The 25,884-nt window shown below is 38.2% G+C and overlaps 1 protein-coding gene across 1 annotated transcript in view; it reads right to left on the bottom strand.

Moving 5' to 3' along the window:
* CUNH1orf87 (chromosome unknown C1orf87 homolog) overlaps positions 1 to 25,884 on the bottom strand; it is a 120,964-nt gene that overhangs the window by 45,673 nt on the left and 49,407 nt on the right. The window contains 2 exon segments of the mRNA XM_029226996.1: positions 19,039 to 19,136; positions 20,610 to 20,739. Coding sequence (XP_029082829.1) covers positions 19,039 to 19,136; positions 20,610 to 20,739 — 228 coding nt within the window.

Here is a 25,884-nt window from a genome sequence, read left to right as displayed (position 1 = left end):
ATGAGATAAGCCATGTAGAGCATGTAGCCCCATGCCTGGACATGTGAGGTGTACATGCATCAATCCTTCTGAGTCAGGAGGTTATTTTGGTTGTTATTTTACTCAGCTGCTGGAAAGCTCATCCAACTGCACCATCTTTCTTTGCTTTCACCCTCTTACTCATGTAGCCTAAACTGTATTCTTCTCACCTTCCAGTTACCTGTGAGAAGCATAGCCCTTTCTTGATACATATTCAATAAACTCTCAAATCCAGAAAAAAGGATTCTTTTTCCATTTGACAGGTGGAAAATTAAGGTTCAGAGAAATTAGTGACTTGTCCAAGTTCTCAAAGCCAGTGCACATCAGTTTTGGGATTTCCGTCTAGGCCTATGTGATTCCGGAGCTCATGATGCCTTTCCCCATGGATGGGGGCTGAAGGGGTAGTGGAGGTGCTAAACCGGTGAGGAGATGCTACCTGCAAGCCTTGGGCTTCCTTGGATTATACATGCCCCTGGAACTTAAAAGTTTCCTCACTTTGTATTCATATCCTACACCTCTCCTGGGTCCTAGGGCAATAAGATACTGAGCTCCTCAAATCCAGAACTGTGTTCAGCACCAAGCCCAAGGGTAGAGCTGGCTATGAAATGCAGGCAGTTTGCCTAAAGCCCCTGTGCCTAGCCACTATCCTATAAGCCTTTAAGTTGCATAGGACTTGTAGGAGAGTTGGTATAGTGTATTAAAAGCCAAGACCCCGAAGCTAGAGAGTCTGCGTTTGACTTAGCCTTATTGATGAATTCATTTATCAGTTACATACTAGTTTTAGCCTTTCTGTTCCTTAGCTTCCTCATTTGAAAAATAATAGTACCTATCTCATGAGGTATGTGTAAGGATTAAAAGAGTTAATACTTATAAAGCACTTAGAACATTGCCTGGAATATAGCAAACACTATGTAAATGTTGGCTATTATTAATAAAAACTTTATTAGCAATATTATTATTAGAATTCTTATCCCGTATGAATTATGGGCTCTGGAAGAGAAGATTGGAATTAATGAACTCTTAAAAGCCAGATCTGGTTTCCAGGACCCAACCAATGGGCAGATTCATACCATGTCTCTAATAGCTCACCGCCTAACAATTTTCCTATTCCCATTAAAAAGTAATTGCTGAATCAGACACCTCATGTTTCCTTTATCTCCTAAAATCCTCTGGTTGTTCCTAGGATTATCAAACCAGTCATTTTCAACCTAATTGCACTCCCAACAATGGGCCAGATGTGTATGATAAGTTCTACTTGGGGCTATGTCAATTGCGCCACTCTATTTACGAAGCCTCCATAGCAGCTTCATTATTTATCCCCTCCCCTGACACAATTTGGCTTATGTGCCTATGTTTTAAACTGGGTTTGAAGCATTTAATTTTGCCAATACAGTTTTAGAGTATTAGTTTGCCTCCTGTTCTCCCTCTGCCCTAATTAATTACCATTTACTGCAAAGTCACACAGAAACATTAAATACTAATTCTGACTTACATGTTCCTGGGCAAGAACTGGGATAATAATTTCCATTCAACACAACCTGAACTCCCTCACTCATAACGGTGATTCAGAGTAGAGATTTGAAATCGTAATCAAGTCTTTCTCAAAATCTCCTTATCTTGGCAGTCATTCACTAATGTCTCTGCTTGGTAGGGAAATGGCAAAAAACAAAATCTCAATGTTGAAACACACACACACACACACACACACAAAACAACTTTGCCACAGTGTTCTCAAAATTGCTCCTCTCATCAGCTCTTGCAACGTGATAGTTTAAGAAAAGAACACAACTCATTTTATTTGGTTAGATGGGGCTAATCCCACATCACCATAATCCCTCCTGATGTTTTATTGATTCTAAAGGACATTTAATCAGGAAGCAGCTCAGCACTAGAATCCTGCTAATTAGTAAGCAGCCACATTCCAAATGGGTTCCCAATAGAACAGCAGATTAATGGACAATATGTACTAAAATAATGATTCAGCTTCTAAAATGTGTGTCTAAATTGCATCTTTAATCTCTTAAGGATATAGGTTTGCATACAAAGCCCTTAACTGAATGAATCTAATTCAACAGAAGAAGCTTTAGCCAATGACTGTCTAAGGATGAAACAGGTTTATCACTTAAAAATGCAATTCTTCATTGGTCTCATAGTTTTGATGTCCTTGAACATTCAAAGGTCAAAGACAGGTGAATAAAAAAATTGGTGTGCTTCGCTGATATACACATAAAATAGTGGGAAATTGAGAAGTTTGATATAATTGTAAGTAGCCTAACCTCATTTGTTCCCCATTCACTCTTATTCTCATATCTCTGCTTCCTGGAATCTTGGTTCTGGACCCCAACTTCTAATCAAGCATACTCAGTATAATGTGAGCTTTGACACTTGCATTTTCTCCTTTTATACTGGTGCCTTTTTGGGACTCCCAATTTTGGCTTATTGACTTTCTACTCGGCTCTAAGCCCACTTTTTTGCTTTTCCTGCTTAACCGCCTCCCTCACCTTCACCCAACCACCTCCAATATTTTAGAGAAGGAAAACAGCCATGTCCAAACCTAGTCTAGTGGAAGTTCATTGGCTATGCTCAACCTCCTCTCATCATTTATTTACCACTTGATGTCCCCATAATCTTTTATCACCATGTGATATGTCACATATTTTACTTTATTTATAATTTCTCTTCCCCATTAGAATATAAGATTCATGAGGGAAGGGACTTTGTTTCATTCATAGCTATATTCCCAATGACTACAATAGTGATTGGTATACAGTAGGCACTCAATAAATATTTGTTAAATGAATGAATAAATGGATTAATCAAATATTTACTCTGTACCTATCATGTGCCAAGCACTGGCCTACAAGATGTTGGAATATAATGTGTCACGATCCTTGCCAGCATGGAGGTCACCATCTAGACATTAAATTAACAAATCACACAAATAAATACATAATTACAAATAGTGATAAGTGATAGGAAAGAACATTACTGAATGCTAAGAGAGGGTATAGCACAAGAAACATGATTTTGATGAGATGGTTAGGGAAGGCCTTCTTCAATTTGACCATAAGCTAAGGATTAGGGAAAACTCATGTATCTGTATCCCTGAGGAGTATTTTGAGATTTTATTCTTCCTCTAGTTCAGTTCAATTCCACAAATATTTATCAAATACCTACTATGTGCCAGGTAGTGCTGTATACACAGGGGATGCATCAATAAATAAAACAAAGATTCTGCTACCCTATGGCACTATAGTCTATAGTTTATCAGAGACTGACAGATAACAACAATAAATAACATACATCAATTTGATTAAAAGTTTATACATTAAAAGCTTATAAGTGTATAGAAGGAAGCAAAAGGAGAGCAGGTTAAGGGGAAGAAAGGATCAGGGGACTACAGTTTTTTTAATTAATTAATTTTTGGCTGCGTTGGGTCTTCACTGCTGCATGCAGGCTTTCTCTAGTTGTGGTGAGGGTGGCTACTCTTGGCTGCAGTGCATGGGCTTCTCACTGCAGTGGCTTCTCTTGTTGCGGAGTATGGGCTCTAGGTGCATGGGCTTTAGTAGTTGTGGTGCAAGGGCTCAGTAGTTGTGGCTCACAGGCTCTAGAGTGCAGGCTCAGTTTGTGGTGCACAGGCTTAGCAGCTCTGGGGCATATAGGATCTTCCTGGACCAGAGCTCGAACCCATGTCCCCTGCGTTGGTGGGTGGATTCCTAACCACTGCAGCACCAGGGAAGTCCACTACAACTTTAAATAGAGTGTTTAGTGTAGGCCTCATGGATAAGGTGAAAACTGGGGAAAATCTTAAGGTGAAGGAATTAGCAGGAAGATATTTGGGGGAAAAGCATTCTAGGTTGAGGAATCATTCAGAAGATAGGTGTTAAGATGGATGTGTGCCTGGTATGTTTGAGGAAGACAAGGAGAACAGTGTGACTGGAACAGAATGAGAAAAGGAAGTTGTAGATGGAGCCAGAGGAGTGACGGAGGGCAGGTCACATAGAACCCTTCATGAGGACTTTGATTTTTTTTCCCTTTAAGTGAAATAAGGTGCTCTTGCAGTGTTATGAGCAGAGCAATGATATTAACTGTTTTAGGTTTTAATAGATCACTGTAGCTGCTGTACTGAAGATAAACAAGGGACAAGGGAGAAGGAGAATTCAGTTAGCAGGGATTATAGTAATCCAGGAGAAAGATAATGGTAGATTGGATGGGGTGTAGTTAAGTACCAACAGAGGTGGTGAGAAGGGACCAGAATCTCGGCATATTCTCAAGATAGGTTTGACTTACTAATGGATTACTGTTGGATTGAATATGAAATGCAAGAAAAAGAAAAAAGGAGAGGGCAGACAGCAGAACCAAGAAGAACTACAATCCTGCAGCCTGTGGAACAAAAACCGCATTAACAGAAAGATAGACAAGGTGAAAAGGAGGAGGGCTATGTACCAGATGAAGGAACGAGATAAAACCCCAGAAAAAAACTAAATGAAGTGGAGATAGGCAACCTTCCAGAAAAAGAATTCATAATAATGATAGTGAAGATGATCCAGGACCTCGGAAAAAGAATGGAGTCAAAGATCGAGAAGATGCAAGAAGTGTTTAACAAAGACCTAGAAGAATTAAAGAACAAACAAACAGAGATGAACAATACAATAACTGAAATGAAAACTACACTAGAAGGAGTCAATAGCAGAAAAACTGAGGCAGAAGAATAGATAAGTGACCTGGAAGACAGAATGGAGGAATTCACTGGTGTGGAACAAAATAAAGAAAAAAAATGAAAAGAAATGAAGACAGCCTAAGAGACCTCTGGGACAACATTAAATGCAACAACATTTGCATTATAGGGGTCCCAGAAGGAGAAGAGAGAGAGAAAGGACTGAGAAAATATTTGAAGAGATTATACTCGAAAACCTCCTGAACATGGGAAAGGAAATAGCCACCCAAGTCCAGGAAGTGCAGAGAGTGCCATACAGGATAAACCCAAGGAGAAACATGCCGAAACACATAGTAATCAAATTGGCAAAAATTAAAGACAAAGAAAAATTACTGAAAGCAGCAAGGGAAAAACGACAAATAGCATACAAGGGAACTCCTATAAGGTTAACAGCTGATTTCTCAAGCAGAAACTCTACAAGTCGGAAGGGAGTGGCATGATATATTTAAAGTGATGAAAGGGAAGAACCTACAACCAAGATTATTCTACCTGGCAAGGATCTCATTCAGATTCGATGGAGAAATCAAAAGCTTTACAGACAAGCAAAAGCTAAGAGAATTCAGCACCACCAAACCAGCACTACAACAAATGCTAAAGGAACTTCTCTAAGTGGGAAACACAAGAGAAGAAAAGGACCTAAAAAACAAACCCAAGACAATTTAAAAAATGGTCTTAGGAACATACATATCGATAATTACCTTAAACGTGAATGGATTAAATGCTCCAACCAAAAGACACAGGCTTGCTGAATGGATACAAAAACAAGACCCATATATAAGCTGTGTACAAGAGACCACTTCAAATCTAGGGACACATCCAGACTGAAAGTGAGGGGATGGAAAAAGGTATTCCATGCGAATGGAAATCAGAAGAAAGCTGGGGTAGCAATACTCGTAACAGATAAAACAGACTCTAAAATAAAGAATGTTAGAAGAGACAAGGAAGGACACTACATAATAATCAAGGGATCAATCCAAGAAGAAGATATAACGATTATAAATATATATGCACCCAACATAGGAGCACTTCAATACATAAGGCAACTGCTAACAGCTATAAAAGAGGAAATTGACAGTAATACAATAATAGTGGGGGAATTTAACACCTCACTTACACAATGGACAGATCATCCAAAATGAAAATAAATAAGGAAACAGAAGCTTTAAATGACACAACAGACCACATAGATTTAATTGATATTTATAGGACATTCCATCCCCAAACAGCAGATTACACTTTCTTCTCAAGTGTGCATGGAACTTTCTCCAGGATAGATCACATCTTGGGTCACAAATCAAGCCACAGTAAAGTTAAGACAATTGAAATCATATCAAACATCTTTTCTGACTACAATGCTTTGAGATTAGAAGTGAATTACAGGGGAAAAATGTAAAAAGCACAAAACATGGAGGCTAAACAATACGTTACTGAATAATCAAGAGATCACTTAAGAAATCAAAGAGGAAATCAAAAAATACCTGGAGACTAATGACAATGAAAACACGACGATCCAAAACCTATGGGATGCAGCAAAAGTAGTTCTCAGAGGGAAGTCTATAGCTATACAAGCCTGCCTCAAGAAACAAGAAAAGTCTTAAATAAACAATCTAACCTTACACCTAAAGGAACTAGAGAAAGAAGAACAAACAAAACCCAAAGTAAGCAGAAGGAAAGAAATCATAAAGATCAGAGCATAAATAAATGAAACAGAAACAAAGAAAACAATAGCAAAGATTAATAAAACTAAAAGCTGGTTCTTTGAGAACATAAACAAAATTGATAAACCATTACCAGACTAATCAAGAAAAAGAGGGAAAGGACTAAAATCAATAAAATTAGAAATGAAAAAGGAGACGTTACAACAGACACCGCAGAAATACAAAGCAGCCTAAGAGACTACTACAGGCAACTCTATGCCAATAAAATGGACAACCTGGAAGAAATGGACAAATTCTTAGAAAGGTATAAACTTCCAAGACTGAACCAGGAAGAAATAGAAAATATGAACAGACCAATCACAAGTAATGAAATTGAAACTGTGATTAAAAATCTTCCAACAAACAAACGTCCAGGACCATATGGCTTCACAGGTGAATTCTATCAAACATTTATAGAAGAGCTAACAGCCATCCTTCTCAAAGTCTTCCAAAAAAGTCAGAGGAAGGAACACTCCCAAATTCATTCTATGAGGCCACCATCACCCTGATAGCAAAACCAGACAAAGATACTACAAAAAAAGAAAATTACAGGCCAATATCACTGATGAATATAGATGTAAAAATCCTCAACAAAATAATAGCAAACAGAATTCAACAACACATTAAAAGGATCATATACCATGATCAATTGGGATTTATCCCAGGGATGCAAGGATCCTTCAATATACGCAAATCAAACAATGTGATACACCATATTAACAAATTGAAGAATAAAAACCATATGATCATCTCAATAGATGCAGAAAAAGCTTTTGACAAAATTCAACACCAATTTATGATAAAAATTCTCCAGAAAGTAGGCATAGAGGGAACTTTCCTCAACATAATAAAGGCCATATATGACAAACCCACAGCCAATATCATCCTCAATGGTGAAAAACTGAAAGCATTTCCACTAAGATCAGGAATAAGACAAGGATGTCCACTCTCACCACTATTATTCAACATAGTTTTGGAAGTCCTAGCCATGGCAATCAGAGAAGAAAAAGAAATGAAAAGAATACAAATTGCAAAAGAATTAAAACTCTCATTGTTTGCAGATGACATGATACTATACATAGAGAATCCTAAAGATGCTGCCAGAAAACTACTAGAGCTAATCAATGAATTTGGTAAAGTCGCAGGATACAAAATTAATGCACAAAAATCTCTTGCATTCCTATACATTAATGATGAAAAATGTGAAAGAGAAATTAAGGAAACACTCTCATTTACCATTGCAACAAAAAGAATAAAATACCTAGGAAAAACCTACCTAGGGAGACAAAAGACCTGTATGCAGAAAACTATAAGACACTGATGAAAGAAATTAAAGATGATACCAACAGATGGAGAGATATACCATGTTCTTGAACATGAAGAATCAATATTGTGAAAATGACTATACTACCCAAAGCAATCTACAGATTCAATGCAATCCCTATCAAATTACCAATGGCATTTTTTAAAGAACTAGAACAAAAAATCTTAAAATTTGTATGGAGACACAAAAGACCCCGAATAGCCAAAGCAGTCTTGAGGGGGAAAAAAAGAGCTGGAGGAATAGACTCCCTAAGTTCAGAGTATACTACAAAGCTACAGTAATCAAGACAATATGGTGCTGGCACAAAAACCAGAAACATAGATCTATGGAACAGGATAGAAAGCTCAGAGACAAACCCATGCACCTATGGTTAACTAATCTATGACAAAGGAGGCAAGGATATACGATGGAGAAAAGACACTCTCTTCAATAAGTGTTGCTGGGAAAACTGGACAGCTACACATAAAAGAATGAAATTAGAACACTCCCTAACACCATACACAAAAATAAACTCAAAATGGATTAGAGACCTAAATGTAAGATGGACACTATAAAACTCTTAGAGGAAAACATAGGAAGAACACTCTTTGACATAAATCTCAGCAAGATCTTTTTTGATCCACCTCCTAGAGTAATGGAAATAAAAACAAAAATAAACAAATGGGACCTAATGAAACTTAAAGGCTTTTGCACAGCAAAGGAAACCATAAACAAGATGAAAAGACAACCCTCAGAATGGGAGAAAATATTTGCAAATGAATCAATGGACAAAGGATTAATCTCCAAAATATATAAACAACTCATGCAGCTCTTAATATTAAAAAAACAAACAACCCAATTCAAAAATAGGTAGAAGACCTAAATAGACATTTCTCCAAAGAAGACACACAGATGGCCAAGAAGCACATGAAAAGCTGCTCAACATCACTAATTATTAGAGAAATGCAAATCAAAAGTACAATGAGGTATCACCTCACACCAGTGAGAATGGGCATCATCAGAAAATCTACAAACGACAAATGCTGGAGAGGGCGTGGAGAAAAGGGAACCCTCTTGCATTGTTGGTGGGAATGTAACTTGATACAGCCACTATGGAGAACAGTATGGAGGTTCCTAAAAAAAATAAAAATAGAATTACCATATGATCCAGCAATCCCACTGCTGGGCATATACCCAGAGAAAACCATAATTCAAAAAGACACATGCACCCAAATGTTCATTGCAGCACTATTTACAATAGCCAGATCATGGAAGCAACCTAAGTACCCATCGACAGACGAATGGATAAAGAAGAAGTGGTACATATATACAATGGAATATTACTCAGCCATAAAAAAGAATGAAATTGGGTCATTTGTTGAGACCTGCATGGATGTAGAGACTGTCATACAGAGTGAAGTATGTCAGAAAGAGAAAAATATCATATATTAAAGCATATATGTGGAACCTAGAGAAATGGTACAGATGAACCGGTTTGCAGGGGAGAAATTGAGACACAGATGTAGAGAACAAGCTTATGGACACCAAGGGGGAAAGCAGCGGGGTTGTGGGGGTGGGGGTGTGTTGAATTGTGCGATTGGGATTGACATATATACACTGATGTGTATAAAATTGATGACTAATAAGGACCTGCTGTATAAAAAAATAAATAGGGCTTCCCTGGTGGCGCACTGGTTGAGAGTCCACCTACCGATGCAGGGGAGATGGGTTCGTGCCCTGGTCTGGGAGGATCCCACATGCCGCAGAGCGGCTGGGCCCGTGGGCCATGGCCACTGAGCCTGCACATCCATAGCTTGTGCTCTGCAACGGGAGAGGCCACAACAGTGAGAGGACTGCATACCGAAAAATAAGTAAATAAATAAAATTCAAATTTTCAAAAAAACCCCCCCAAAAGACAAAAAGAATGGCCTGAGGCTCTTGTTACATATACCACTTTCTAGCCCTTCCCCTTAAAATATTATATAGTGGGCTTGGGAAAAAAAAAAGAAAAGGAAAAAAAAGACAAAGATTACTGATGTATTGTGTTTTCATTTTAATTCAGTTCAAAATATTGTTTAATTTCCCTTGTGATTTCTTCTTTGATCAGTGGTTATTTATAAGTGTATTGTTTAGCTTCATAATGTTTGGAGAATACCAGGATATTATTTTGTTTTGTTTTCTAATTTAATATTTTGGGGTCAGAAAACATATTTTGTATGATTTAATCCTTCTAAATTTACTGAGACTTGTTCTATGGATCAGGGTAGATAGGGTTTATCTCTTAAATATTTCATGAACACTTAAAAGGAATCCATATTCTGCTGTTGTGCGGAGTAATTGCCAGTTACATCAAGTTAGTTGATAATATGGTCCAAGTCTTCTATATTCTTACTGATTTTATGTCTACTTGTTTTATCAATTACTGACAGAAAGATGTTCAGTTCTCCAACTATAATTGTGAATCTATTCCTTCTTCCAGTTTTATGTTTTTACTTCATGTAAATTGAAGCTATATTATTAAGGGCATGATCATTTAGGTTTGTATGTCCTCTTGATGAATTGAATTTCTGGCAATACCTCTTGATTTAGAAGCTACTTTGTCTGTCTTTAGTGTAACCAACCTAGTTTTCTTTTCATTAGAATTAATAAGGTATATCACTTTCCATCCTTTTACTTTCAGTGTGTCTGTCTTTATATTCTAAAGGGGTTCATTTCAGATAGCATTTAGTTGGGTCTTGATTTTTAAATGAAATCTGAAAATTGCTGTCTTTTAATTTAATTTAATTTATTTTTTTGTTTGCACCAGGTCTTAGTTGCAGCAGGTGGGTTCCTGAGTTGCGGCAGGGTGGCTTATTAGTTGCAGCTCACCGGCTCCTTAGTTGTGGCATGCACACTCTTAGTTGTGGCATACATATGGGATCTAGTTCCCTGACCAGGGATCGAACCCAGGCTCCCTGCATTGGGAGCACAGAGTCTTAACCACTGCACCACCAGGGAAGTCCCTGATAATTGCCTTCTTTTAATTGGTGCATTTGAATCATTAATACTTATTATAATTATTGATATGGTTGGATTTAAATCTATTAATTTTATTTGTGTTTATTTTCTATTTGTCCTATCTGTTAGTTTTCTTTTCCCTCTGTTTTTATTTTGATCTATTCTTAGTATTTACATGTGATTATTCCATTTAATCTTCTCTATTAATATTTTTAACTCACTACATTCTTCCTTCAAACAAAATTATACTACTTAGCTAATAGTATAAGGAGCTTTTTACAGTAAAATTTTATTTCCCCCTCCCAGTCTTGTATGCTATTGTCAAATGTTGCACTTTATTATGTTATAAACTCCACAGTACATTGTTATTATTTTTGCCTTAAATAGTCAATTATTATTTAAAGAGGTTTTCTTTTTAATAAGAAAAATGTATTTTTATTCATTGGCATTTATTATTTCCTATACTTTTCATTTCTTTGTGTAGATTAAAAATGATTATTAGCCTTCTGCCTGAGGGCTTCTTTTAATATTTCTTGTAGTGCTGCTCTGACAGTTATGAATTCTCTGAACTTTGTATGTGTGAAAAAAGTCTTAATTCCAATTAGTGTTTTTTTTTTTTTTAATCAAATATACCCTGGCTGAACTGAGATTTGAGCCATGGAAGTTTATTGCCACAATATATTCTTTTTTTTTTAATCTTTAATGGAGTATAATGGCTTTACAATGGTGTGTTAGTTTCTGCTTTATAACAAAGTGAATCAGTTATACATATACATATGTTCCCATATCTCTTCCCTCTTGCGTCTCCCTCCCTCCCACCCTCCCTATCCCACCCCTCTAGGTGGTCACCAAGCACCGAGCTGATCTCCCTGTGCTATGCGGCTGCTTCCCAGTAGCTATCTACCTTACGTTTGGTAGTGTATATATGTCCATGCCTCTCTCTCACTTTGTCATAGCTTACGCTTCCCCCTCCCCATATCTTCAAGTCCATTCTCTAGTGGGTCTGTGTCTTTCTTCCTGTCCTACTGCTACGTTCTTCATGGCATTTTTTTTTCTTGAATTCCATATATATGTGTTAGCATACGGTATTTGTCTTTCTCTTTCTGACTTACTTCACTCTGTATGACAGACTCTAGGTGTATCCACCTCATTACAAATAGCTCAATTTCGTTTCTTTTTATGGCTGAGTAATATTCCATAATATATATGTGCCACATCTTCTTTATCCATTCATCCGATGATGGACACTTAGGTTGTTTCCATCTCCTGGCTATTGTAAATAGAGCTGCAGTGAACATTTTGGTACATGACTCTTTTTGAATTTTGGTTTTCTCAGGGTATATGCCCAGTAGTAGGGTTGCTGGGTCATATGGTAGTTCTACTTGTAGTTCTTTAAGGAACCTCCATACTGTTCTCCATAGTGGCTGAACCAATTCACATTCTCACCAGCAGTGCAAGAGTGTTCCCTTTTCTCCACACCCTCTCCAGCATTTATTGTTTCTAGATGTTTTGATGATGGCCATTCTGACTGGTGTGAGATGATATCTCATTGTAGTTTTGATTTGCATTTCTCTAATGATTAATGATGTTGAGCATTCTTTCATGTGTTTGTTGGCAGTCTGTATATCTTCTTTGGAGAAACGTCTATTTAGGTCTTCAGCCCATCTTTTGTGTTTCCATAGAGATTGTGAAATTTTTTGTTCTAGTTCTGTGAAAAAGGCCAGTGGTAGTTTGATAGGGATTGCATTGAATCTGTAGATTGCTTTGGGTAGTATAGTCATTTTCACAATGTTGATTCTTCCAATCCAAGAACATGGTATATCTCTCCATCTATTTGTATCATCTTTAATTTCTTTCATCAGTGTCTTATAGTTTTCTGCATACAGGACTTTTTTCTCCTTAGGTAGGTTTATTCCTAGATATTTTATTTTTTTGTTGCAATGGTAAATGGGAGTGTTTTCTTGATTTCATTTCAGATTTTTCATCATTAGTGTATAGGAATGCCAGAGATTTCTGTGCATTAATTTTGTATCCTGCTACTTTACCAAATTCATTGATTAGTTCTAGTAGTTTTCTGGCAGCATCTTTAGGATTCTCTATGTATAGTATCATGTCATCTGCAAACAGTGACAACTTTACTTCTTCTTTTCCGATTTGGATTCCTTTTATTTCCTTTTCTTCTCTGATTGCTGTGGCTAAAACTTCCAAAACTATGTTGAATAATAGTGGTGAGAGTGGGCAACCTTGTCTTGTTCGTGATCTTAGTGGAAATGCTTTCAGTTTTTCACCATTGAGGGCAATGTTGGCTGTGCGTTTGTCATATATGGCCTTTAATATGTTGAGGAAAGTTCCCTCTATGCCTACTTTCTGGAGAATTTTTATCATAAATGGTGTTGAATTTTGTTGAAAGCTTTCTCTGCATCTATTGAGATGATCATATGGTTTTTCTCCTTCAATTTTTTAATATGGTGTATCACGTTGATTGATTTGCATATATTGAAGAATCCTTGCATTCCTGGAATAAACCCCACTTGATCATGGTGTATGATCCTTTTAATGTGCTGTTGGATTCTGTTTGCTAGTATTTTCTTGAGGATTTTTGCATCTATGTTCATCAGTAATATTGGCCTCTAGTTTTCTTTCTTTGGGACATCCTTGTCTGATTTTGGTATCAGGGTGATCGTGGCCTCAAAGAATGATTTTGGGAGTGTTCCTCCCTCTGCTATATTTTGGAAGAGTTTGAGAAGGATAGGTGTTAGCTCTTCTCTAAATGTTTGCTAGAATTCGCCTGTGAAGCCATCTGGTCCTGGGCTTTTGTTTGTTGGAAGATTTTTAATCACAGTTTCAATTTCAGTGCTTGTGATTGGTCTGTTCATATTTTCTTTCTTCCTGATTCAGTCTTGGCAGGTTGTGCATTTCTACGAATTTGTCCATTTCTTCCAGGTTGTCCATTTTATTGGCATAGAGTTACTTGTAGTAATCTCTCATGATCTTTTGTATTTCTGCAGTGTCGGTTGTTACTTCTCCTTTTTCATTTCTAATTCTATTGATTTGAGTCTTCTCCCTTTTTTTCTTGATGTGTCTGCCTAATGGTTTATCAATTTTATTTATGTTCTCAAAGAACCAGCTTTTAGTTTTATTGATCTTTGCTTTCATTTCTTTTTCATTTATTTCTGATCTGATTTTTATGATTTCTTTCCTTCTGCTAACTTTGGGGTTTTTTGTTCTCCTTTCTCTAATTGCTTTAGGTGCAAGGTTAGGTTGTTTATTCGAAATGTTTCCTGTTTCTTAAGGTAGGATTGTTTTTCTATAAACTTCCCTGTTAAAACTGCTTTTGCTGCATCCCATAGGTTTTGGGTCGTTGTGTCTCCATTGTCATTTGTTTCTAAGAATTTTTTTATTTTCTCTTTGATTTCTTCAGTGATCACTTCATTATTAAGCAGTGTACTGTTTAGCCTCCATGTATTTGTATTTTTTACAGATATTTTCCTGTAATTGATATCTAGTCTCATAGCGTTGTGGTCAGAAAAGATATTGATACAATTTCAATTTTCTTAAATTTTCCAAGGCTTGATTTGTGACCCAAGATATGATCTATCCTGGAGAATGTTCCATGAGTGGTTGAGAAAAATGTGTATTCTGTTGTTTTTGGATGGAATGTCCTATAAATATCAATTAAGTCCATCTTGTTTAATGTATCATTTAAAGCTTGTGTTTATTTATTTTCATTTTGGATGATCTGTCCATTGGTGAAGGTGGGGTGTTAAAGTCCCCTACAATGAATGTGTTACTGTCGATTTCCCCTTTTATGGCTGTTAGTATTTGCCTTATGTATTGAGGTGCTCCTATGTTGGGTGCATAAATATTTACAATTGTTAAATCTTCTTCTTGGATCGCCCCTTGATCATTATGTAGTGTCCTTCTTTGTCTCTTGTAGTAGTCTTTCTTTTAAAGTCTATTTTGTCTGATATGAGAATTGCTACTCCAGCTTTCTTTTGGTTTCCATTTGCATGGAATATCTTTTTCCATCCCCTTACTTCCAGTCTGTATGTGTCTCTAGGTCTGAAGTGGGTCTCTTGTAGACAGCATATATACGGGTCTTGTTTTTGTATCCATTCAGCCAATCTGTGTCTTTTGGTGGGAGCATTTAGTCCATTTACATTTAAGGTAATTATCGATATGTATGTTCCTATTCCCATTTTCTTAATTGTTTTGGGTTCGTTATTGTAGGTCTTTTCCTTCTCTTGTGTTTCTTGCCTAGAGAAGTTCCTTTAGCATTTGTTGTAAAGCTGGTTTGCTGGTGCTGAACTCTTTCACCTTTTGCTTGTCTGTAAAGGTTTTAATTTCTCCATCAAATCTGAATAAGATCATTTCTGGGTAGAGTAATCTTGGTTGCAGGTTTTACTCCTTCATCACTTTAAATATGTCCTGCCAGTCCCTTCTGGCTTGCAGACTTTCTGCTGAAAGGTCCGCTGTTAACCTTATGGGGATTCCCTTGTGTGTTATTTGTTGTTTTTCCCTTGCTGCTTTTAATATGTTTTCTTTGTATTTAATTTTTGACAGTTTGATTAATATGTGTCTTGGCGTATTTCTCCTTGTATTTATCCTGTATGGGACTCTCTGTGCTTCTTGGACTTGATTAACTATTTCCTTTCCCATATTGGGAAGTTTTCAACTATAATCTCTTCAAATATTTTCTCAGTCCCTTTCTTTTTCTCTTCTTCTTCTGGAGCCCCTATAATTCAAATGTTGGTGCACTTAATGTTGTCCCAGAGGTCTCTGAGACTGTCCTCAGTTCTTTTCATTCTTTTTTCTTTATTCTGCTCTGCAGTAGTTATTTCCACTATTTTATCCTCCAGGTCACTTATCTGTTCTTCTGCCTCAGTTATTCCGCTATTGATCCCATCTAGAGTATTTTTAATTTCATTTATTGTGTTGTTCATTGTTGTTTGTTCCATCTTTAGCTCTTCTAGGTCTTTGTTAAATGTTTCTTGTATTTTGTCTATTCTATTTCCAAGATTTTGGATCATCTTTACTATCATTATTCTGAATTCTTTTTCAGGTAGACTGCCTATTTCCTCTTCATTTGTTAGGTCTGGTGGGTTTTTATCTTGCTCCTTCATCTGCTGTGTGTTTTTTTGTCTTCTCATTTTGCTTATCTTACTGTGTTTGGGGTCTCTTTTTTGTAGGCTGCAGGTTCGTAGTTCCCATTGTTTTTGGTTTCTGTCCTCATTGGCTAAGGTTGGCTCAGTGTGTTGTGTAGGCTTCCTGGTGGAGGGGACTAGTGCCTGTGTTCTGGTGGATGAGGCTGGATCTTGTGTTTCTGGTGGGCAAGTCCACATATGTTGGTGTGTTTTGGTGTGTCTGTGGACCTATGATTTTAGGCAGCCTCTCCGCTAATGGGTGGGGTTGTGTTCCTGTCTTGCTAGTTGTTTGGCATAGGGTGTCCAGCACTGTAACTTGCTGGTCGTTGAGTGAAGCTGGCTGCTAGTGTTGAGATGCAGATCTCTGGGAGATTTTCGCCATTTGATATTATGTGGAGCCGGGAGGTCTCTTGTGGACCAGTGTCCTGAAGTTGGCTCTCCTACCTCAGAGGCACAGCTCTGACTCCTGGCTGTATCACCAAGAGCCTTTCATCCACACGGCTCAGAATAAAAGGGTGAAAAAGTAGAAAGAAAGAATTAGTAGAAGAAGAAAGAAAGAAAGAAAGAAAGAAAGAAAGAAAGAAAGAAAGAAAGGGGGGGAGGAAGGAAGGAGGGAAGGAAGGAAAAAAGAGAAAGAAATAATATAAAGTAAAATAAAATAAAATAAGATAAAATAAAATTATTAAAATAAAAAATAATTATTAAGAAAAAAAATTTTTTTTAAAAATGGACGGATAGAACCCTAGGACAAATGGTGGAAGCAAAGCTATACAGACAAAATCTCACACAGAAGCGTACACATACACACTCACAAAAAGAGGAAAAGGGGAAAAAAATCGTAAATCTTGCTCTCAAATTCCACCTCCTCAATTTGGGATGATTCATTGTCTATTCAGGTATTCCACAGATGCAGGGTACATCAAGTTGATTGTGAAGCTTTACTCGATGCTTCTGAGGCTGCTGGGAGAGATTTCCCTTTCTCTTCTTTGTTCCCGGGGCTCAGCTTTGGATTTGGCTCCACCTCTGAGTGTAGGTCACCGGCGGGCGTCTGTTCTTCCTCATACAGGACGGGGTTAAAGAAGCAGCTGCTTCGGGGGCTCTGGCTCACTCAGGCCAGGAGGAGCGAGGGTCACGGAGTGCGGGGCGAGCCTGCGGCGGCAGAGGCCGGCATGATGTTGCACCAGCCTGAGGCCCGCCGTGCGTTCTCCCGGTGAAATTGTCCCTGGATCCCGGGACCCTGGCAGTGGCGGGCTGCACAGCCTCCCTGGGAGTGGGGTGTGGATAGTGACCTGTGCTGGCACACAGGTTTCTTGGTGGTGGCAGCAGCAGCCTTAGCGTCTCATGCCCATCTCTGTGGTCCGCGCTCTTAGCCGCGGCTCACGCCCGTCTCTGGAGCTCCTTTAAGCGGCGCTCTTAATCCCCTCTCCTCGCGCACCAGGAAACAAAGAGGGAAGAAAAAGTCTCTTGCCTCTTCGGCAGGTCCAGACTTTTCCCCGGACTCCCTCCTGGCTAGCCGTGGTGCACTAACCCCCTGCAGTCTGTGTTCATGCCGCCAACCCCAGTCTTCTCCCTGTGCCCCCACCGAAGCCTGAGCCTCAGCTCCCAGCCCCGCCCACCCCGGCAGGTGAGCAGACAAGCTTCTCGGGCTGGTGAGTGCTGGTCGGCACTGATCCTCTGTGCGGGAATCTCTTCGCTTTGCCCTCTGTACCACTGTTGCTGTGCTCTCCTCCACGGCTCTGAAGCTTTCCCCCTCCACCACCCGCAGTCTCCACCCTCGAAGGGGCTTCCTAGTGTGTGGAAACCTTTCCTCCTTCACAGCTCCCTCCCACTGGTGCAGGTCCCATCCCTATCCTTTTGTCTCTGTTTATTCTTTTTTCTTTTGCCCTACCCAGGTACGTGGGGAGTTTCTTGCCTTTTGGGAAGTCTGAGGTCTTCTGCCAGCGTTCAGTAGGTGTTCTGTAGGGGTTGTTCCACATGTAGATGTATTTCTGGTGTATCTGTGGGGAGGCAGGTGATCTCCGCGTCTTACTCTTCTGCCATCTTCCCCCCCATTAGTTTTTGAAAGATAGTTTTGCTGGATTTAGAATTCCAGATTGATAGTTTCGTCCTTCAATACTTTAAGGTTGTTTTTCCACTGTCTTATTGCTTACATCTTTTCTAATGATAAATCTGTTGTAATTCTTATCTTTGCTGCTCTATGTGTAATTTGTCATTTTCTCTTGTGCATTTAAGGTTTTTTATTTACTGCTAGTTTAAGCAATCTGTTTATGATGAACCTTGGTATGGCTTACTTCAAATTTCTAATACTTGAATTTCATTAAACTTCTTAGGTCCATGTCTTTATGGTTTTCTTCAAATTCAGAAAACTTACAGCCATTGTTTTTTCAACATTCTTTTCTTTCCCCCTATTGTCTTCTCTCCTTCTGAGACTCCAATTTCTCATGTATTAGGCTCCACTACAGCACAATACCCTTCTGGGGACTCTAATCAATGCCACATGTGTTTCTCTCTGATTGGTGGAAATATGAACTATTCCCAAATCTGTGTGAGATCTAAAAATTTACCCACCTTTTTCTTTTGGTGTTTCTTTCTCTGGACTTGTGTAGTTTCCTCAAATGCATGCATTAGCCAAGTCTTCACATGAAGACATGAGGGCAACTCTTTGGAAATCTCCAGAAAGTACCCCTAGGGGATCTCCCCTTACTGCTACTTTGTACTGGACATTCTAGCCTTCTTGGGCTTCCTGAACTTCATAGTCTGTCCCTTTAGCTCAAGGAGAATGCTGGGCTCAGTTTGGAATCCCTCTTCTTGTTCAGTAAACTGAGCTTACTTCATTTCCTTCTCTCAGGAATCACTGTTCTATGCTGCCTGATGTCCGAAGTCTGAGAAATATTGCTTCATATATTTTGTTCTATTTTTAATTGTTTTATGGTGAAATGGCACATCTGATTTACCATTTACCAGTAAACTGGAAGCGGAAGTTTACTGCTTTTGTTTCTCTATGACCAAGAAGATCCTCTGTTCTTAATATAAGCAAACATTCCTTAACTCTGTCTTTAGGTGATAAAATTGATTGCTTCATACATAAAACTTCTAGCCTAAATACAGATCTATGTGTTTGGTATTCTAATAAGGGACCGTGTGAATAAAAAATCAACTTACTTTATTTTGTCCTGGTAACCCAAATCTTGATGGTTAAGCAATGTTTCCAGGAGGCTCAAAGTCAAATACAATCCATGTTTCCCACATATAGCCCTGACCTGCAAATAAGAAAAGATTTAAAATTTCCATATAATGAAATTAAGATTTGAATTTCCCTCCTATAATTAGAACTTATATAATTTGGACGAAAAATTAATGACCAGGAGTGCATTATACCATTAAGATACCATTTAGGACAAGAATGTCCAACTGAATGTGCATCACCAGCAAATTTTTAGTCGCTTGACACAAAGATATAGTTCATTACTCAGAAGCCACTGAACTTTGAAATGCTGATCTTACATTTTTGTCAGCCATGGAATGGGTGGTCCAGACCTAGAAATTATACACACTTATTATATAAGTAAATTACAAAGTAATTTTTTACAACTACTTTGATTTACCAAAGAAGCTTGTTGTATTAGTAAGGTTACTATCACTATCTGTATTTTATATATAAGGAAATCAAGGCTTAGAGAGATTAAGTGACCTTCTCAATGTCACATAGTTAATAAATGATGAAACTTAGTCTAGAAACCAGGTGCTCAATTAATGTTTGTGGGATGGATGAATGAAGGGTCATTGCAGTTTCCCAAGTACTTAATATTTTCTGAGTCCAGCTGACAAACCAGTTCATCTCTGAAGTTGGTGGGTGGGTGATACTTAGATTCAAACACGTCAAACTTTTAGAGTTGTGATAGTATGTGTTCTGTGTTTAGCATAATGTTTAAACATAGAGACTTAAGAATAAAACATGACTAATTTTGAATACCGGATATGCTGCCTGTGATTTGTGTGATCTCAGGAAGTTACTGAACCTTTTTATTCCCAATTACTTCATCTACTAAGTAAGACCAGTATTTTCTACTCCTCAAGAGAAAATAAGCAGTTAGAATAATGCTTGGATTTTAGTAGACATTTGATTAATATTTGTTGAAATGAAGAAAAGGAAGAGAGGGAAAAGGAAGAAGAAGGGACATAGAAGAAAGAGAGAAGAGAAGAGAGGGGAGGAAAGGAGAGAAAGGGGAGCAAGAGAACAAGAAAGAGAGAGAGAGGAAGAGAAAGAAAAAAGAAGGAAGGGAGGAGTAAAGGAAGGAAGAAAGGGGCAAGGAAAAGAAAAGAAATGTCTAATTCAGTGTTTGGAAAAATTGTAGCTACTACTATTATTTTTAGAGGAATTTCCATACACTGACTGTATTAAGCATGTCTTTTTATTCTGATGCCTTGACATCATGGGGCCTTGCTGATCCTGGAGAGACTGCCTCTCTCCCAGAGCTAGCCAATTCCTAGAGATAGTGAAGGACTGGCTTGCAAGTGTGTCTTTCATCTGCAAACCAACTACTTCTTTGGGCCACTATTTCCATGTCCTAATTACTCAAGGGCCAAGTGCTAGGCAACTAGGAATGGCCCTTATGTCCCTGAGCCCACTGAAATTATTCAAACTAGCCAATCCTAAGCCTTCTTACTCGTCTCACCCATTCCACAATAAAGGCTCTTGCCCACGTTTTCCCTCATCCTCTCTGCCTCCTAACCTCCTGGTGCTTCCCCATGTGGCCTGTGCAGTGTTCCATTCCCCTCGTCTTGGGAACTGAGTAACAAACTGTCTTTTCAATGGCAATCATCTCCTGATCTGTTGGTCTGACCGTACTTGAATAATATAACCTAGATTTTAATACAGTGACAAAAAGTTAATTTTCATTTGTCTTTATGCAAGGAAACAGCCAATCTGGGTTAGAAACTTGCACATGTTACTTACTAGCTGTAGAAGAGTATGTCAGGGAAGGAAAAATATCTATTTAAAACATGAAAAAAATGAATAATAGTTTGCCAGAAGAAAAAGGGGTTGCGTATAATTCCAGGCAGAAGAAAAGCATGTATAAATGATGGGTGAGAAAGAGCATGGTGCTTTTTATAAACTGCATGTATTTTGGCATAATTCACCCTACTATAGTTTTATACCCCTTTTCACTGGACAGTAAATATCTGTTCATGAGAGCTTCTCTAAAAGACAGTGGTTTGCTGAGGGCTGGAATTGCGTCTCCTTCATTTTCCTATCACCATTCCTAGCACAGTGTTGAAAACTAGTTATTGAATAAATGAATACATGGATGAATTAGGAATGAATGAATGACTTGAAGGTCCTGAAGAGTGGAATGTGTATGGGCATAGGTTGGAAAAAAATAAATTGAGAGAGGTAGAAATTAGTCACCTTATGCCATTTTACTCAATAAATAAAAATAGACTTATCCTCATAATTAGAGCATATTAGTGTATTTTTAAGCATCAATATTAAGACGTTATTCTAAAAACAGTTTATTTACTTCTGGCAACATTGAGTTTTGCTCCAGGCTAAATGAACAGCAGATTAGAAATAGTACAGGGTTCCTAGAAGCAGATTGATTGATAGCTGCTAGGAACTGACAGTGACAGTTGTGGAAGAGCAAAAGAAACATCTACCAGAAAATCCTGGCAATTTAGTGTTATCTAGGATTATTTAAAAAATCCATATTCATTAGGATGTCCCTTGTTCAATAAGAAAATGTTTGGATATGTATAGTTTCTTCATTCAATAACGACATTTTAAAAATCAAATGTAAATAAAATATTTATGTTATTTAGGAAATGACATGTAAAATAAATATTCATTTCCTCAAAATGCTCCTTGAGACAGTGATGCACAGATGCTCTCTCAACTTCCTCCCTTCCCATTTATGGTTCCATTTGAATTTTACCCCAATCACTCTACTTAAATTGTGTTTACCAAGTCATTAGTAACCTCCACAGTTTCAAATTTAATGAATACTTTTCAGTCCTGATTACAGATGATCTCTTCGCAGCATGTGACATGGCTGATCATGCCATACTTCCATAAATCTATTCTCTAGACTTTCTTGACCACTGCCATATTTCTTTTGATTATTTTTAGTCTCCTTTCTTGGCTTGTCTTCATCTACCTACTCCTTAACAATGAGCGTCCTCCTCAACCTTCCCTTCTCACTTTCCATTATGTCCTTGAGGAATCCTAATTACTCCCAAGGGTTCAACTCCATACTGAAGACCCTTAAATCATTTAGCTTTAAGCTCTCAACCTACATCAACATGTTCAAAACTGAACTCATCATCCTTTCCTTTACCTCCCCAACTACTGATTTTCTATTTCCTATCTCAGAGAACGGTACCACCACCTACCAAGTTGCGAAAGCCAGAACCTTGGGAGTCATTTTTGATTCCTCTGAATTCAGGACCTACGTCTAATTAAGTCACCAAGACCTACTTTTCTATCTCCTTAATATCGCCATCCCTCCTGCTACTACCCTGGTCTAAACCCCCATAATTTCTTGCTTGAATTACTGGAACAGTCTTTTAAAGGTTCTCTCTGCCTCTAATTCTCCACATTCTATTACAGTGCTCTTTTCAAATATCAAATTTGATCATATCACTCATTTGTTTAATATCCTTCAATGAGTCCACTGGGGCTTTAGGATAAAGTTCACACTTCTTAGAAAGACTCTTCAAAAACAAGTTCCTCCTTTCCATTCTAACATCAACTTGAGCAGCATCTCCCACCGTCCCCAGCCACCATATATTTACTGTGTTCTGCCTATATGAAATGGCTTACAGTTCCCTGAATTAGCCATGTTCTCTCTTACTTCAGTGACATTTCACATTGCACCTTTTACCTAGAATACCTTTCCTGTCCCTTCCTCTGCTCTCTCCCAGTTCTTTGCCAAATTCACACATCCTCTAAGATTCAGTATTTGCATCATCTCCTCTGGAGTTTTTGGGTGAGGCTAGGTTGGTGTTCCTTCTCTGTGTTCAAATTGACTGCCATCACTGCATTTTACATATAGAATTGTATCATGTTTAAAACATTACCTTTTCCCTCAGCTCCTAGAGAACTCTGGAACTGAAATCATAATAGTTTGTTGTCCTTAGTGTCTTATCACACAGAACACATTGAGTGATTAATATGTTGAATGTAAGAATAAACATGCCATATTGTTCAGAAATCTGGCTATTGCTTTGGAAGAAGGGAATGATTTGAAGCTAGTAGAAACCATTTATCGTTTAAGGGCAGAGTGTACTGATATAGAAACAACTAAGTACAAAAAAGGAGCCTGGCAAACTGCAGAAGAATGTCTTACAGTTCTGGTCACTTGGTAAACTAGTGTCATTGCTGTAGTCTTGCCATGGGAGTGAACCTCACATTCACAAGCCCCAGTTCTCTAAGTAAAGGGACTCCCTCTTGATGATAATGAGGGAGTTGCATGAAAATGAAGCAAGAGTAATTAGAGGTAGAGCAACCTGTGTTCTAGCAGCTCCTCCTGGCAGGAAGGTCTGCAAGTAGTTTGGGAGGTCTTTGTGATGTAGAGCAGAAAGAGGATGAAAGAATATGGATTATGTATAAAAGTGTTAAACTGAACCTGCATGCTTGGAAACTTCTTAGGTTCTACACACTATTCACTCTACACCTGATTTAAATAATGGTCAGGGAAGTTAATAAATAAATGTATGTGGATCCATGTTGCCTCAGGAATTCTTCCTGAGCCATCATTGCGTCAAAAATGTGATAGAGGAACAGAATGAGTGAATCCACAGAATGAGGATGACAGATATTAGATACATTTTTATACTCTTCTTTGAGAATGGCGACAATGCCATTGATTCAAGTGACAAGACCCATACATCACCCTTCAAAACTGCATTTATTTATCTGAGAAGAGGCAGATGATCTCTGAACCATCTGAAATATTGGCTGTGAGGATGTGCTCTTTTTCCCCTCGGCACGGGGTGCATAGATTTCGTGAGAAACTTAAGGAGGTCTGTGAAACCCTTCCAACTCAGATGGCCTTTCCCAGTCTCCTCTGAAGTCCTGTGTCCAGGAACAAGTATGTTGGGGTGCAATCCCTGCTGCTTGCCGTGTCCAGTGTCTGTTGGGCCTCAATTTGTCTCACGTTCTGGGGAAACAGAATTCTATTTGCCATGCCTCCCAGAACTGTAATATACTTTGAATGAGTTCCAGATGTCTTAAGAGATGCCAGATGGCTCATGAGAGGCAGACCAGCTTCAAGGAAAATGTGCCCTATTTCCTTGGATATGAACCACAAATTTAAACTTTCAGGGCCAGCTCAGGGTGGAGGACATTCAGGGCCCGTTCTGATAGCCAGCGTTCAATGTGGCTATCACTTGACCCTAGGAAAGGTCCTCCTTCCTTAGGCTATTTTGCAGTGATAATTTCACCAAACACAGATTTTTTTTTTTTTAAATATAAGGAAGGGAAACCTATTTACTGAGTGCCTCATATATCAGACAGTATACTAAGTACCTTTACATACTTATCTTGCTTAATCCTCACAATAGACACAGGAGGTAAGATATTTGGAACCCAGTTTTTCCAGATGGAAAATGTGAGGCTCATAGAGTTTCAGTAAATTTATTTTGATTTTCAAGTCATTTATGTGCCATTCCACCAGGGCATCTGAGAACATTCAAGCTTCACTGATGCTGTTATGTATTTTCCAATCTAACAAGAAATGGCTCCTTCTTAGTCAATTTCCACTGATCTTCTCAATAACATAATGAAGGCCATTTATGATGTACGGAATCTCCTGTAGTGTTGTCTACTTCTTCTAGTGAAACAGGCTTGCATGTTTAATATTCATGTGTACAATATACATGCACACACACATGTACACACTATCATGTACTTTGCCTTTGCATGGTTAGTTGACTGTATAAATGAAAGCACAGAGAAAGCTACTTCTGTCCTAGAATAAGAATCCACTTTCAGCATGTTGTGTCCTTGCTTCCTTAGTAAACATCACTTGTTCTTCTGAATTCTCTGACTCTCTCAATTCTTAACCCCTGTTTACCTGGATGAAAGGCATTTTCCAATCTTTCCTATAGGATATTTTTGTTTTGGGGGTCTGTAAATTCTAATTCCTTCTACTCCTCTGGAATTCTAACTCCTGTATCCTGGACTCCTTCCAAATATATCCTTCCAGATATATTCTGCCTATTGGAGTTCTAATTGTGTCTCAATTTCCAGTATTCTTCTGTATTTTGAATCCTGACTCTGCCTATTGTTGGCTGTGGTCCTTGAGAGATTCAGTTGGCTTCTCGGAGACTCCGTTGTTATTGTTTTTCATTTATTAAATGGGTATTATAACATCTACCTAGATCTTGTACTTATTTGTAAGTGTTAAATGAGTTAATGTAAGTAGAGCATTTAGTGCAGTGTTTGGCACTGTAGGAAGAACTCAGTAAAGCTTGGCGGTGAAAGTTGCTGAGAATGGAATTGCAGTAACAGTGGTCATTATCCAAGGTAACCTCATGACTGGAGTTTGTCTGGCTAAAGACAACACATGAATTAATATGGTTCTGGATCCTCTTTCATGAAACATATCTGCACTGTTAATTAATGCTCCCAAACAGCAGGCTAATCTCTGTTAGCAATAAATCACATCAGTCCCTACAATTTGGTGTCCCTAAGGAACAGAGTACCACCTGCTGACCTCACTGGAAGCTGGTAGAGGGTGTGAGAAATGAACACTTGGCCTTAGAAAAACATTTGTTTTCCATTGTGAAAGATTATTTGGTATTGTCATATTGTCTATTGTTAGCGTAAAACATAGCCCAGTGTAAGTAATTCCTGGACCAATTCTGCACATTTCACAATTCCTTTTCTCTCTTGTTTTTCTCCTCTTGGGCACAGAAAACAAACAATTGTGAAATGTAATCCACAGGCAGAACACAGATCATAACTGTGCCTTCTATCTTTTTAATTTGAATTTTTATTTTAGTGTC

This window comes from Monodon monoceros, unplaced genomic scaffold (genome assembly GCF_005190385.1).
Source record: "Monodon monoceros isolate NGI ecotype Baffin Bay Population unplaced genomic scaffold, NGI_Narwhal_1 Super_Scaffold_18, whole genome shotgun sequence".
NCBI classification, from domain to species: domain Eukaryota; kingdom Metazoa; phylum Chordata; class Mammalia; order Artiodactyla; family Monodontidae; genus Monodon; species Monodon monoceros.
Note: the sequence above shows the minus strand (reverse complement) of the source record. Positions and strands in the feature narration are given on the sequence as shown.